This window comes from Panthera leo, chromosome C1 (assembly GCF_018350215.1).
Source record: "Panthera leo isolate Ple1 chromosome C1, P.leo_Ple1_pat1.1, whole genome shotgun sequence".
NCBI lineage: Eukaryota > Metazoa > Chordata > Mammalia > Carnivora > Felidae > Panthera > Panthera leo.
In genome coordinates, this window is record NC_056686.1 from 14,729,396 (window position 1) to 14,745,258 (window position 15,863).

The following is a 15,863-nucleotide window of genomic DNA, read 5'->3' on the forward strand; positions in this document are numbered from 1 at the left end:
CATTGAATATATAGATTGCTTTGGATAGTATCGACATTTTAACAATATTTGTTCTTCCTATCCAGGAGCATGGAACCTTTTTCCATTTAAAAAAAAATTTTTAACATTTATTTACTTTTTGAGAGACAGAGAGAGACAAAGTGTGAGTGAGGGAGAGGCAAAGAGAGAGGGAATCCCAGATTCCAAAGCAGGCTCCAGGCTCTGAGCTCAACGCAGGGCTCGAACTTACAAACTGCAAGATCATGACCTGAGCTGAAGGCAGATGTTCAACTGACTGAGCCACCCAGGCCACCCCCACAGATGACATGTATTGAACATTTATCATGAGGCAGCTACTTCAAATCCAGTATCTCGGCTAATCCTCTCAATGACGTTGAGAGTTGAAAATTACTAACTCACTTTACCAGTAGGGAAACTGAGGCCCAGGGAGGCAAATTAACTTGCTCAAGATCACTCTCCAGTCCACGCTTTGACACAAGCTTCCTGTGGGCCCTGGGCTAGTCACAACCTTACTTTGGGTCTTGGGTTTTCCCATTATAATATGCTAGGCTTAGAGGAGCATTCTGGTAGTTTAAGAAGCTCAGAGGCATGTTCACTGTTGGACAAGCCACCCAAAGCCCACTGTGTCTTCTCTGCTCACACCCTCTCGTGTTCATACCCACACGATCTTTGTGGGTGCTCCTCATATGTGCATGTCCCTGCTCACGCATGCCTCCAACCTGTGTTCTGACTCTGCCCAACAGATGATCAAATCCCTGAAGAAGGCTATGGCCCCAGTCCTGAGTGATGTAACTGTGGAGTGGGTCTTCCCTGAGACCACCGAGGTCCTAATCTCACCTGTCAGCACCAGCTGCCTCTTCCCTGGAGAGCGGCTGGTGGGGTATGGCATTGTGTGTGATGCCTCCTTATACATCTCCCATCCCAGATATGTAAGTATCTTAGACATTCCAGAACCTTGCCCACAACTCCATCCTTAGCTGGAAAGACTACTGGGAACTAGGAACTAATTGGATCTGGTGTTTACAGTTGTGGGGCATGGTGGCCAGGCCAAGGGCATGTGGTCATGATGACATTGCTTGGCTAAGTGCTGTCATCGCAATACGTGGTTCTTAAGATCCCCTGCAGCAGAAAACTTGGGGTAATGTGCTTAAAATGCAGACTCCAACCTCCAACCTGGGCCTACTGAATCAGTCTTTGAGGGTAAGGCCTAGGAACCTATATTTTATATAATCTCCTCAAGGTGATTTTGATAAACAATTCATTTCAGAATAACTGCGTTCAGGTTTCTTTCCCCAAACACTCTATTCAGGTCATGTCTCCTCAGATGAGTTTGTGTTTTATTTACATGGATAATTCTCTTGTATGTGGTGACAGACGTGAGATAAAAGTGAGGAATGTCTGTAAGGAAGGTGGAGTTCATGTTAAAACGTGGGAGATTGCCCGAGAAGCTATTTCCCCATCCATCTTCCCTCTTTAGTGAGTCTCTCCTCTCCTGCTTGAAGAATTTGTCCTCTTGTTTTATTTTTAAGCAGGAGTCACAAACTCATTGCCTAGAGGGATTGTGCGGGTATAAAATGATTGAAATGAACTTATAAAAATAAAAGGGAAAATGCCATGAAGGATAGCAGTGATCACTGAGTCCATAGAAAGTCCATAAGGAGTGATAAGGAATATGGCAAATTGGACAGCATGCACCCATCTAAATTGGGTGGTCCCCTACCCAGCTCTAACAAACTGTTCCCATGCAGGAATGTGGGCTCTGTGTTAAATGTGTTTTCAGTCTTACAAGAGAAGTTAGAATTTTATGTGCAATTTCCAGATTTTAGAATGTTATAGAATCTCCTAAGAATCGTGGTCAGGGTAATGGTTAATGTGTTGTGGAGAGCAGGGCATTCAAATGCAGGGAGAAGTTGGTCAGTCTTTGAACAGTATAGACCCTTCTCGGAGGTCTGGAGGCAGCAGATCACCAGCAGACCCTACCACTAGAAGGGACCATCAAATCCCTTCCCTTTCCTTACTCATGAGAATGGCAAAGTTTTCTCCCACTCTTACCAAGGCTGTTGGGTAAGAGTACCCTTGTATATCGTGGTGGAAACATGACTTTTCCCCCTGGAAAGCAATCTAGAAATACCTAATGAAATTTGAAATACATAACTTTTCAGCCCAGAAATCCCTCCTAAGAATCTAACACATAGAAATAAAAGTGATGTAATGGATTCGTGCCCAAGGGTTCACCGTAGCAATTTTTTATGGCGGCAAAAATAAATGGCCACAAAGTGAATGCTTAAAAATAAAGAGTGGGAGAATATTTATTCAGTTAATTGTTAAAAAGAATAGTTGATATGCAGGATTTCCAAAATGATTTAAGTGCAAAATTCAAGATACTGATAAATGTAAGTAATACAGTCCAGCTTTGGTAGAATAAAAGTGACCCTCCAAAGCCCTTATGTTTTATATATATATTTATATCATGGAGAATGGAATGGAAGGAACAGATGGTTCATTCTGTTAATTTTGATGACCTATTTGGAGACAGCAGTGGCATTTAGAATGACATTTTTAAACATGTTTCAATAAATAAGATAATTAAAAATATAAATAGTATAAATGATATGGAGAGCCAATGCCTTTCACCATCTCTTAAACAGAAGTCTGCCTAAACAAATCAAGCAAGCGAAAAGCTTTCCTGTTATTCCAGATCTTCAAAGATGGAATGTCCATCACCTCCTGTCACACGCTTGCTGCCCTGAACATGTTCTTTCCGACACCTAGCCTCACTCTCTGCCCTCTTCTCTCTCCCTCCCTCCAGGACAAAAGGAGACGATACAGCATGTTGCACTCTCAAGAGTCCAGCAGCTCTGTCTTCTACCACTCACAGGACGAGGGGCCCAGCCCAGACAGCAGGGACTGTGTCAGGGGCATGGGCGCACCCTGCAGCCCAAGGCAGCCCAAAGATGCCCAGCTGTCCACCGGAGACTCCATCGCCAATCTTGGTTAGCCTGTGCTCCACTCTCTCTTCCAGGGAGGCCATGGTTGCTACATTTTACTGAGCAGTTACTATGTGCTAAGCTGTTTTATACAAACAATCTCACTGCAGCTGTGCAGATGAGTACTGCTCTCCCTATCTGCAGATGATGAAACGGAGGCTTGGCGACTTTAAGCAATTTGGCCAAATCATGAAACTTGAAAGAGGGGGAGGGTACAAACAAAGGGTCTAAGAGCTGTCTGGACCCAAAGCTTCTTTATGGTGTTAATTTCTGGTCCTAGGTATTTATTTACTTACTTACTTACTTACTTACTTACTTTGGTGGGGGGGCTCAGGTGAGCAAGGGTGGAGAGAGAGAGAATCACACGAGGGGCAGAGAAAGAGAAGGGATCACTTACTAAGGCTAGGCTACCCAGCACAGATCTGGGAAACAAAGATACCCCAAATGTGGACTCCTATCCTTCAGAAGCTCTCCGCCTAGTGAAACAGATACAACTGGCCCTAACTCTGATAGAAGTAGAGTGACAGGGACCACAGGAAAGTTTAACAAGCTGTGAGGGTCCCAAGGAAAGACACATCGGCAGAGGATATCAACAAAGACATAATGAGGGCACTGATTCTTAGAAGCGGGAAGAGAGGAGATTCCAGGCAGCAGAAATGGACCTGAGATGTGGAAGTGTGACACCTAGAAAACACATACACAACTGATTACTCATCTGGCATATTTGGAGCACATAATACATTGAAAAAGGAGCAGAAAGGACAGTAGCTGGGTAGATGGATTGGAACCAGATTAGGCAAGGCTTTAAATGCCAGGTGAGCCGAGACACCTGCAAATCTTTCACCAGGCAAGAGGTAGAAAATGCAAGACATTTCTAAGCAGGAAAGGAGCATACAAGCCCCTCTCTCCTTCCCCACTCTTCTCCACCCTGACGGCTCCCCTGTCACCACCCTACCCAGGTCTGGACTTCTCCCAGCGACGGCGGGCATATAGCACCAACCAGATCACCAACCACAAGCCTTCCCCAAGGGCCACCACAGCCAGCGACCCCACAGTGCCTGCCAGGAGATACCCACTGCGGAAAGCCAAGCCGCAGGATCTCACCAACCAGACCAGCACAGAGGCCTCGTGGTGGCAGATTGATCTGCAGGTACCGAGCAGGGCAAGTTGGAGCTGGGGGTGACCATAGATGGGGAGAGAACTGTGTGTCCTGCTTCAGCCACAAGGATGGGGCCTTTTCTGCCACATCCTATTCTGCCAAACAAGTCACTTCCTCTTCATTTTTCTGGATCTTCACCTGCCTGACCCCCTTTCTAATAATGGTACCCATTGGCCAGTGACATCACTCATTCCGTGTACACAAACACCTCCCAGCCAGCAGGGAGCATCGAGCGGGTGGGGGAGCTGACCGCCCCCACTCTGTACAGATGTGGAAATTGAGGGCCAGAAAGGTAAAGTGACTTATCCAGGGTCACATAGCCAGTCGGGGGACTGCGACCCAGGACCCTCTCCCTACAAAGCCCCTGCTTCCCTCCCTCCATCGCACTGCACCTTCTGCAAATCCCAAGTGTTGCACATTCACCCCTGGCAGAGATCATCACAGAGTTAGAGCCAGAGCAGGACCAGTCGCCCGCCATTCAGCTAGACCAGAGTGTCTCCACCTCAGCACTATGACACGATAATTCTTTGTGGCAGGTGCTGTCCTGTGTTTTGTAGAATGTTTGGCAGCAGCCCTGGTCTCTACCAACTGAAATGCACCCCCAATCACCATAACCAAAAGCAGTCACTGCCAAATCCCCCTGGGGAAGAGGGTAGAGTCACCAGAGAAACACTGTCTTAAACCAGCTTGGGGTTTCTTATTATCTGCATGCCTTTCTCCCATTTTCTTAGGAATGGGTTTCATGTAGCTTTGTCATCATTAGGTCCTGGTTCCATAAAAGCAGCCGTTAACTTCTCCCATGCCACCCACCGCCCCCTCCATCCCCGCCCCTCCGTAAGCTCCTGCCCTCCCCCCCCCCCCCGGGGCAGAGACTCGGCCACCTAGGCCCTTCTCTGTGCTTAGCCAGTTGGAAGACACTACCCTTGGACTCAGGCAGACTCTGCTCCTTAAGCATGTTGCTTACCCTCTCTGAGCCCTGATTTTCCCTTCTGTGAAATGGGGAGAATAGCTTGTGCAGATGATTGAGCTAATAACAGCCATCAACAGATTTTTTTGAGAGCCAACTGTAGTGGAAGGCTCTTGCAGGCAATGGCTGATAAGAGATGAAGTGCCCTGGAGCAGCAGCTGGTATGCAGTAGGTGTCCCTTAGATGCACCTCTAGCTGGTGAGAGCTCTGGGCAGCTTAGCATCTGCTCCCTCCTGCTTGCTTCTGGCCCATCTTTGCTCGTCTCTCCCTGAGCCCCTGCTTGGCTTCTCCAGTCTGACTCTCCCCAACACGCTGGTACAAACGCACACACATGCATATGCAAGCACACACATGTACACACACCCTGCAGCCTCTGGCTGGGTGAAGGACTGCATCTTAGACCAATCTGTTACCATGGAAGCTGTAGCAGCGTCTGTTTCTTGCTGTGGCTGTGATGTTGGGGCAGGGGTGAGGGGAATCCCAGTCTGTCATGGGAGAGGGGGACTAAGGATCCCTTGGGACCCAGCAGCCCTGGCTGGGTACCAGCTCCCATCAGGGCCATCCTAACAATGACCGACGGTCCTTTCCTTCTCCCACACCCTTGTACTGTCCCCAGCCCCAGAGGAGATGGGAAGGAGGATCCCGGCCCCTGCCCTAAGGAGTCCCCATCTAATGGAGAGGCACAGTCCTCTTCTCAGTAAATACTTGATAGAGATGAGGAAGATTCCATGGTTAACTGTTGGCCTTAAAACCTAAGAGGCGCTTTCTCTGTTTCACCTTGTAAGTGCCTTTGGCCCCTCCCAATCCGCTCCCCCTACCAAGCATAGCAAGTTTCCCGGACGCACAAAATTCATTTTTAATTAATACTCTTTAATTAGAGAAGTACTACACATTCAGAGTTTACAATAAAAACCCTCAAACAGTGCAGTCAGATATAAAGTAAAACTAAAATCAGCCCTTCCTTGTGCCCAAACCCACTGGATTTTCAGTGTTTCCTTTCAGAAATACTACAAAGACACACACACACACACACACACACACACACACACACACACACATGTTTTGAAGAATCACATTATAAATCTCCAATCTATCCAATTATTATTGGATCTCTCCAAAGTCCATAAGTAAATCTCTGATTTACTTTGTTAATGTCTTTTTGTTTATTTATTTATTTTTTAAAAAAATTTTTTTTTCAACGTTTTTTATTTATTTTGGGGACAGAGAGAGACACAGCATGAGCGGGGGAGGGGCAGAGAGAGAGGGAGACACAGAATCGGAAACAGGCTCCAGGCTCCGAGCCATCAGCCCAGAGCCTGACGCGGGGCTCGAACTCACGGACTCACGGACCGCAAGATCGTGACCTGGCTGAAGTCGGACGCTTAACCGACTGCGCCACCCAGGCGCCCCATAAGTTTATTTATTTATTTTGAGGCAGAAAGAGAGAGAGAACGAGTGGAGGAGGTGGGGACAGAGGATCTGAAGCGGGCTCTGTGCTGACAGCGGAGAGCCCAACATGGTGCTTAAACTTAGGAGCAGTGAAATCATGAGTCAAGCCGAAGTCGGGCGTTTAACTGGAAGAGCCATCCAGGTGCCCCTTTTTAATTCACTTTTCTGTATACAGTAAAGTGTACAATTCTTGGTGAATTGTTCTGTGACTTTTGACAAACGCATAGTCCTGTAACTATCTCCACAATCAAAATACCGAACAGTTGCAAGTTACTTTTTTAAAATATGTTTGATCTCGGACAGCTTCCCACGTTGGTAGGAAGAGATCTGCCACTTTGATTTCTGGGTTGTGTAGCGTTCCATTGTATGGATCGACCATAATAACTTATTTGTCAACCCCTATTGATGCACGTTTTTGACAGGGTCCAGATTTTTCACTTTTACAAGCAATACTGCAACAAATCTACAGTACGTGCACGTAGATATCTGCATCCTTGTGTATTCCACAGAATTAAATTTCTGAAAATGGAATTGTTGGGTCAAAGGAGTCTGTGCACATTTCATGTTGATAGCACACTGCTAAAGGTTCCTCCCACAGGCGTGCACCAGTTTATACACACATCGACAGTCCAAGAGAGAGACCCTACCCTGTCTCCCCAATTAGCCACAATGTGCGTCATCAAATGTTTAAGTATTTGCCAATCTGGAAAACGGAAAAAAATCATAACTTATTTTAATTTAGAGCAATGCTCACGAAGCAGAACATTTCTTCATGGGTTTATTTGATACATTTTGAATTGCCTGTAGATACCCTGAACCCACATTCTACCTCTGCCCTCCTGCCCCAGTGATTTACAAGCACTTTTTCTTGAAAATGATCTTTGTCATGCATGTTGCAAATATATTTCCCAGTTTATCCCTTGCCTTTTGATGTTTTTTTTTTTTTGTACCAGCACAAGAACAGACAGATTAAACGCACAAAACAGAAGAGAAAGTCCAGAAATAAAACCAAATGTACATGAGAGCTTTGACAGGAGAGAGGCAGGGAACTGATAAACCCTAGAAACTGAATGAATGGACCATATTCAGGAAGCAGTGTTGAGATCTGTACTACTCAGAAAATCAAGGAAAAGGCTGGTTTCTATTTCTTGACACCAAAATAAATTTCATGTGAATCAAAGATTTAAGCAAACAAAAATAAATCATAAAAATTCCAGAAGAGTTTTTCTGAGTGGGAAAGACCTTTTAAGCATGACATATGAGAAGACATAAGGAAAATGCTGATAATTTTAGCCTCCTCCCAACACACACACAAAGTTTTAAACTTTATGGCAAAAAAAAAAAAAAAGTGGATTTAGAATATTATCCATGGTATGTGATTTTCCATGATTTTCCATGCTTTGGGCTTTATCCATGCTTTGGGATTGTTTGTGTTGATGGTTCCTCATGGGTAGTAGAGAGTAGGTAATTTGTCCTTGGGAACCGCAGGAGCTGAAGTGCCCAGGGAAAGAGCTGTGGCTAGGGGTGGAGGGAAGAGGGCAGCCACCAGGAGCTCAGCCTCCTCCCTTCCCTCTTGCACTCCTAGCCCTTGCTCAACAGCGGTCCGGACCTGAGCCAGGGCCCCAAACTCCGAGGCCCAGGTGCCCGCAGGCCGTCTCTGCTGCCCCAAGGCTGCCAGCCCAGCCTGCCCTCCAGCCAGGAGACCCAGACCTGGAGCCCCATGAAAGAGCCCGATCTTGGGTTTAACCTGAAGCCTGCTTCAGACAGCCGTAGCCCTGGGGATCTGGGTAAGTGCCTGCAGGGTCCAGGACCTGACTGGGGACAGGAAGGAATCCTTCACCTTCAGATGATAGGACTGATGGCAAATGCCTTCCTCTGTGCCCTTGAGGGAGAAGGATCCGATATTGCCCATCCCTGCCAGAGAACCTCACTCTCCCAATCAACCTAGCCCTTGGGCTGGCTGTGAGGATCCCAGATGTCCCTGAGGCTGCATTCTTGCCGCCCAAGTGTCCCCACACCATTCTATCTGGCCACCTCAAGTACTGGATTCCTGGGAGGTGGGTCTGCCCCATTTTGGGGAGAAGCCATACCCTCCAGCTGTCCGAGGGAAGGAATCCTGTGTTCCTTGAGGTGGGAAGGGTCGGGGGAAGACAGTACTTGCTTAGGGATGTCTGCGCCCTGGGGAGGAATGATGTCCCTAGGGATTGACCCTCCGTGCCCCAGCTCAGAGCACCACCTGCTTGTCCCTCCACTCGCAGAACCGTCCCACCACCCTTCCACCTTCGAGACCGAGACGTCCTCGGACTGGGAACCCCTGGCCGAGTCCGAGGATCGTGTCAGTCCCAGCAGGCCCCCTACCCCAGCCCCGGTGCTGGGCAAGGCCGTGGTCAAGGGCCTGCGCGACAGCCAACGTTTGCAGTGGGAAGTGAGCTTTGAGCTGGGGCCCCCCGGCCCGGAGAGGGGAGGGGCACACGAGGCCGACCTGTGGAGCGAGACCTTCCACCACCTGGCGGCCCGCGCCATCATCCGCGACTTCGAGCAGCTGGCGGAGCGCGAGAACGAGATCGAGCAAGGTGAGCCCCACGGCCTGCGCACTCCTATCTGCCCTCCCGGAGCCCCTCCTCTCAGCCCCGCCCAATGCCCATCCCACTCTTCCCACCATGATCCGCCCCCTCTCCGCAGCCCCGCCCAATGCCCATCCCACTCCTCCCACCATGATCCGCCCCCTCCCCGCAGCCCGCCCAATGCCCATCCCACTCTTCCCACCATGATCCGCCCCCTCCCCGCAGCCCCGCCCAATACCCATCCCACGCTTCCCACCATGATCCGCCCCCTCCCAGCTGTTGCGTTCCGCCCCCTCCCCACAGCCCCGCCCAATGCCCCGTCGCCCTCCCGGCCCACCCACCCGGAGATCTGCTCCCTTCCCCTGGCTTCAGGTGCCATTGTCTTCCCACAGCTGCCATTGTCTATGCTCCACCTCTTCTCCCTACACTGCAGCCTCCAAGTGCCTCTCCTCTCCCCCAACCCCCCAGCCCTCCCTCCACCTCCCCCCGCCCACACACACAGCCAGGTGTTCCATCCTCTCCTGATCAGCCCCCATCCCCCAGCCGCCTTCTCCTCCCCAGGGACTCTTCCACCCCTCTCACCCCCTCCAGTGATCCGTCCTTTCCTCTCTTTCCTTCTTCCCCTCTACTACAGGTCCCCCATTCCCCCTCACTCCCCACGGCTTCCCCTTACAGCGCCCCCTGTAGGGCTCCGGAGACAGAACGATGGAGCCAGCCCTGTCCCACCTGACCCGCTCCCCTGGGACGCACCTTCTTAGGGAACCCCCCCCCCCAAACCCAGTCGGTCCACTCCCTCACTCATCAAGGCCATTTTATTGATTTTGGATCAGCGGGGGGCCAGGCTCGAGGCTGAACAGTGCGATGACCACCACAATTCCTACCCTTACTTACGAGTGCTTGATTGACAAGGACTAGCCAGGAAGCCGACATCAATCAAATAATTATACACACAATTAATTGAGTGCATTTGTCCTAAGTGCTATTAAGAAATACAGGGATCCAAGAAATCCTATAACGGGAAGAGAGGGGAGCTAATTTAGCTCAGGAAGTGGGACAAACTTTCCTAAGATGGTGACTCCTGGGATCAGGGTGGTGCACACTTAGAGAATAGATAGATATAGATATAAATAGAGAATAGTACTTGTTTATAGGCTCATGCTTTGTTTATACAATAATGTATTGCTTATATTTTATATTATTTGTACTTTCGTTTAATATATATCATCATTTTCTTTCCATGAGCACCTCACCTTACAGTTTACAAAACACTTGTACACCTTTTATCTCCTTGGATCCTCACACAGACAGCCCTCTGGAGGCAGCAAGCCAGAGACTGCTCACCTGTTCCATGGATCTATTTGATTCAGATCCATCACTGACTCGCTGTGTGACCCTGTGTTCGCCCCTCTCCCTCTCTGGTTTTCATTCTTCTTGGCAAGATTGTCCCAATGGGCCAGACCAGGGGTCCCCACCCAGTCAGGGAAACTGCAAAGTCCTGCTACAAAGTTTTTACCAGATAGCTGCAAAATGAAAATGGAAAATACAGACAACAGAAAGGTTTTGGGGTTTTTTTTGAGATTTTATTTTTAAGTAATCCCTACACCCAACGTGGGGCTTGAACTCACAACCCGAAGATCAAGAGTCACATGCTCAGTAGACCAAACCAGACAGGCGCCCCTAGAGGATTTTTTTAATAATGCTGAAATTATTTAAGGAGTGTAACTATCTTTTTTGTCTTAAGACGTCTTAGCTCTTTGACATTAAAATGTCCTTTTAGGAAATGATGACAGAGGTTAATAATCTGGGGTGGGGGCTAAGGTCAAGGCATCCCCTCAATTTTAAGGGCTTATTTATTTATTCATTTATTTAAAGTTTATTTATTTATTTTGAGAGAAGCAGTCCGAGTGGGGGAGGGACAGAGAGCGAGGAGAGGGGGAGAATCCCAAGCAGACTCCACGCTGCCAGCACAGAGCCCGATGAGGGGCTCAAACCCACGCAGCCGTTGAGATCATGACCTGAGCTGAGATCAAGAGTCAGACGCTTAACCAACTGAGCCACCCAGGCACCCCTGAAAGGCTTATTTAATCCCAAAGATGAGGACCACTGGTCTAGCCCTTCTTTTAGCTTCCAGAACTTCCGCGTCAAGGGGGACTTTCTGAGCCTGCACACTGACCCCCAACTTCTCCCTCTGCAGGGTCCAGCCGCCGCTACCAGGTAAACGCTGTGCACACCAGCAAGGCCTGCAACATCATCAGCAAATACACGGCCTTTGTTCCTGTGGACGTGAGCGAGAGCCGGTACCTGCCCACCGTGGTGGGGTACCCCAACTCTGGTAAGGCGGATGGGTGGCTGGGGCCTGCCTGAGGAACAAGCAGTGCCCCCCTTGGCTGGCAGAGGGGAACTGAGACACAAAGGAGCATAGGCCTACCAAGAGGAGTACAAGGAATGACCTAGAAGCAAAAGGGGCCCCTGGCAGATGACTTGGTCACCATAGGGTGGGGGGCGCATGAGCCCCCTTCCCACTGCTCTGCAGAAGGCCATGAAACCACCCCACTCCCTTTTACCCACCAAGTGAATATGATTTTATTGTATTTTTCCAACTGGAACAATGTGTGCTCACTGGAGAAAGTTCCAAAATACAGAAAGACCTAAAATAAATAAAAGTGCTTGGAACTGACAGTCCTCCAGAAATGAGTACTAATTACTTCCTTGGTGTGACCATCCTTCCAGACTTCTATGAATATCTACATGTAGCGAAATCAAAAGACAGATAATTTTTTCATGAATTGGATCATACCAATATGCGCTACATTTTCCAAACTATGGGTGTAGAAAATATCTTTCCACGAAGCTGAATCTATATCACCATTTTAATACCTGCAGGGTTTTCTACTTTCATCATTGTAACAGCCAGTTAGCATCCCAAAGCACTTTACAGCAAATGACTTAATTCTCAAAACAGCGCTGCAACCCAGATGCTGTTATGAGCCCCCCCCCCCCACTTTACAGATAGGAAGACAGAGGCAGAGGGAGTTAAGTTACTTGCCCAAGGTCACACAGCAGGGAGGGGCAGAGCCAGGCTTTGAATCCCAGCGATCTGCCTCCAGCACGTGTTCCCTCCTGCTCCTCTCCACCGCCTCTTAAGGTTTATCAGAACCTATTTCACCAGCCCTGTGTTATTAGACCTTCATTTTAACCCCCTTTTGATTATTGTAAATTACGGTGCAAAAAACATCTTTATGCCCCTGTCTGGTTATCTCCTTGGGGCCAATTAACTCTCAGAAGTAAGAGCACATCCAAAGTTCTGCCCGTTGAAAACTGTGATGTATTGTGCAAAATTGACCCTGCCCAGAGGTTGTTCAGAAATCTCCCTTCCCCAACACTGCATGCTGCTTATCTTTCTAAATGCTGCCAGGCTCATAGACAAGGAAAGATTCTCTCTTCGGGGAATTATTCTAGGTTTTTTGGTTTTTGGTTTTTGGTTTTTGTTTTTGTTTTTGTTTTTTTCTTGGTGAGTTACTCTCCATAGGGGCATAAACTATATGTACTTTTTCTTTCCTATATTTCATTTTCCCGTCCGCTGCAGCTCCATTTTCTTTTTTTCTTTCTTTTTTGTTTCCTTTAGCAAACCTCCTGAAAGAATGTTTGAAAACAAAATGTGCCTCTCCTCATTTCTCCTGTGCACCCCCCCCCACCCCACTCCCCCTGCTGTTTTTCATCTGTGGTACCAAAATAATCAATGACCCGTTCCCTCTTTCAGATGTCTCATTTCAGGTTCTGGCCAGAAGCCCAGGCTGTTCCTCCACTGGGCATTCTCATTCACGGGGCTTTTGTCATCCTGAATGACATTCAGGATGTCTCTCCCTCCCCTCCCATCTCAGACTGTCCTCCTAGTGTCTGTAGCCCACAGCCTGTAAGGTCTGAGGACCTGGCCCACGTCTTAACCCAAGTCCCCCAGCCCCTTAAGACCTGGATCAGTACCTCCCAAAGTGTGCTCCAGGAAATCAGACCCTAGTTCCATGTGCCGTTCATGGCCATTCAGCACAAAACTAGGAAGTACTAGTTAGGAAATACATTTAGGAACCACTGGATTAAGCTCGGACCTTTTGATTGCAGAACTTGTCAGAGCCTTTTTTAGTACGTTAATCTACATCAGGAGGCTCAGAGAATGGACTGCAGTTTGCATCTTCTAAACTTACCTCCCCATAGAACTCCTTGGTATTTTTTAAGACATAATTTACAGACTAGTGTTCTCCAAAAGTGGGGTTCCCCAAAACATACTCGAGGGTGCTATAGTTTCATCTGTCTTCTACCCATCCCCCATTGGTGGGGCCCTAGGACTTCAGGGGCCTTCCCTGTGGGAGAGGAACTGGGACCTCAGTCTCTGGGACAGTAAACTAAGAGAGAAGGAAAATGGGGTGTTCCTGAGAAAACCAGCCTTTTAACTAGAAAACATTGCTGCTTTCTGAAAGCTAGCTCAGCAATAGCATGTACCCAGCAAGGTTATTATCCCCATTTTCTAGATAAGAAAACTGAGGCACAGAGTGGTGAGCACCCCATCCAGCTGCTAAGAGATGGGGCTGAGGTTCAAATCCAGGTCATTCTGGCTCCAAAGCTCACGGTCTTGCCTTGTAAAATGTCTCTCTGCCTTTGGATAAGTGACAGACTGAAGCCAGAATCATTCCCGCTAGCCTCGGGGGAGAGGCAAAGGACTGACACAACGGTACCCATCTGACCCCCTTCTCCTTGTCCTCGTGAAGGTGCTGCATGGCGGATGGTCAGCTCTCAGGTCCTGACCCGACAGTGGAGGGGAACCTCTGCCGGCTTCAGACGGTCCCAGACCCTCCTCGGGGACTACTCGGCAGCAGGAGATGGCAAATTCCAGAACCTGAGTAAGAGCTGCCTCAGGCGTGCTCTGAAGCCTGGGCCCCGTGTCCAAGGCCGCGGAGGCCAGTCTCTGAGTCTGCACTCTGGGTCCTCACAGGGCCTGGGTGGGGCCAGGCCTCCTGGGCTCCCCGAGGCTCAGCATGGCCCAAGCATGCCACCATCAACACAGCCTCGCGGAGCAAGCTGCGGGGCACCTGCACGCCCGCGCCATCCCTCCATGTCTCCCCCTTCACGGTTTGCCAAGCCGGTGGCTGTTCTCTGACTCCAGTCTCCCGAGTCCTCCCAGGCAGCAAATGCCAAGACAGCTAACAAACCAGGGGGAAAGCCAGGAACAAAGAGGCAGTTTCATCTGGTTGGGTCCTACCATCTGCTTCTGTCAGGATTCCCAAAGCTTCCTTTCTGCCTTCGCCTGATTTCCTTGTGCCTACAGCTTGGGTCCTTAAACATTCATGATTCGACCCTTTTGTGACCTTGCACTAATTCACGGGATCGCTTTCACCCTGCATGTCTTGAATGTACGTGCGTCCTTTGGTCCCTCCAAAGACAGCTTAACTGCTGCACTGGTCCTAACCCTTTCCTTCGTGCCCTCTCATGTTCAGTGAGGATGTCCTGCCTTCTTCTGTGCATGGGAAGGACGTCAGAAGTCCCACCTGACCACTAGGCCAGGCACCCAGATCCTGATTGTTTTTTACCTGAGAGACTAGAAAGTCCTTACAGACATTGGTGGGTTAAAAAAGGAACAGTGTGTGAGGGGTAGAAGAGAGTGTAACTCCAGAATTAAAAAGCTCTGCCATTTCTTTGGTCCCTCAGAGCCTCCAAAACTGGGGGGAGCATGCTGTAACCCCTGAACCAAGCCGGGCTTCCAGTCTAGAGGAAATTTCTGTCTACCTTTTCATTTCTCCGTAGCTCAGTTCTTGGTGGCCCATGGCTTCCTTCAAAATCACAAATCCCTTCCTTTCTCTTTTTTTTTAATTTTATATGTTTTTAAGTTTATTTTTGAGAGAGAGAGAGAAAGAGCGTGAGCAGAAGAGGGGCGGGGGGGTGGAGAGAGAGAGAGAGAGACAGAGAGAGAGAGACAGAGACAGAGACTCCCAAGCAGGCTCCATGCTGTCAGCACAGAGCTGGATGCGGGGCTCGATCCCATGAACTGGGAGATCATGACTGGAGCCAAAATCCAGAATCAGACACTTAACTGGCTGAGCCATCAGGCGCCCCACAAATACCTTCTTTTCAGCTGACCTCTGATTCACACCCAAGTGTCTATAACTTCTACACTCTGACTCTATCCCAAGCCCTTTCCCTCCCCAAGGATGACAATGGCTGACATTTCCTGAGAACTTTCTGTGTGCTGGCCTCTGTTCTAATTATCTGACACGGTTTCTCTTCCTCATTGAGAAATGAGGAAACTGAGGCTCAGAGGAGTTAAGTGACTTACTCAATATCACACAGCTGGGAGAGCCAGGACTTGAACCCAGGCAGTGTCTGGCTCCAGAGCCATGAGGCTAACTGCCATGTTGCCTCCCAGTGCCTCCGTCACTCAGGCGTTCAGTCACTGGTGCACTGTTGTGCTATTCCCGCACCCCCAGCGATAAACGGATCTTCCTGGCCCTCACAGAGCCACTAATGGCCTCCTAGGGAACATAGAGGCTTTGATAAACATTTATGCATGAAGCTTTTTCCATATTTTGGAAATTCCCTTATGGTATATTGCCCATCGCTGTCCAGCCTTTGAAACAATCATAAGAATAAGCACCGTGAGTATGCATTTTGAACCAGCTATGTTCAGTTATTATCCCCATTTTACAGATGGGGAAACTGAGGCTCAGAGCCCTCTGACAAGTTAGTGCCAT

General features: G+C 48.8%; 1 protein-coding gene across 2 annotated transcripts in view; it reads left to right on the forward strand.

The window, feature by feature from the left end:
• The window catches only part of VWA5B1 (von Willebrand factor A domain containing 5B1), a 49,909-nt gene that overhangs the window by 30,488 nt on the left and 3,558 nt on the right, over window positions 1–15,863 (forward strand). For both annotated transcript variants that reach the window (XM_042952531.1, XM_042952533.1), the window contains 7 exons: window positions 744–929; window positions 2,810–2,993; window positions 3,947–4,137; window positions 8,148–8,349; window positions 8,821–9,135; window positions 11,321–11,458; window positions 13,887–14,018. In XM_042952531.1, coding sequence (XP_042808465.1) covers window positions 744–929; window positions 2,810–2,993; window positions 3,947–4,137; window positions 8,148–8,349; window positions 8,821–9,135; window positions 11,321–11,458; window positions 13,887–14,018 — 1,348 coding nt within the window. The remainder of the gene's footprint in view (window positions 1–743; window positions 930–2,809; window positions 2,994–3,946; window positions 4,138–8,147; window positions 8,350–8,820; window positions 9,136–11,320; window positions 11,459–13,886; window positions 14,019–15,863) is intronic.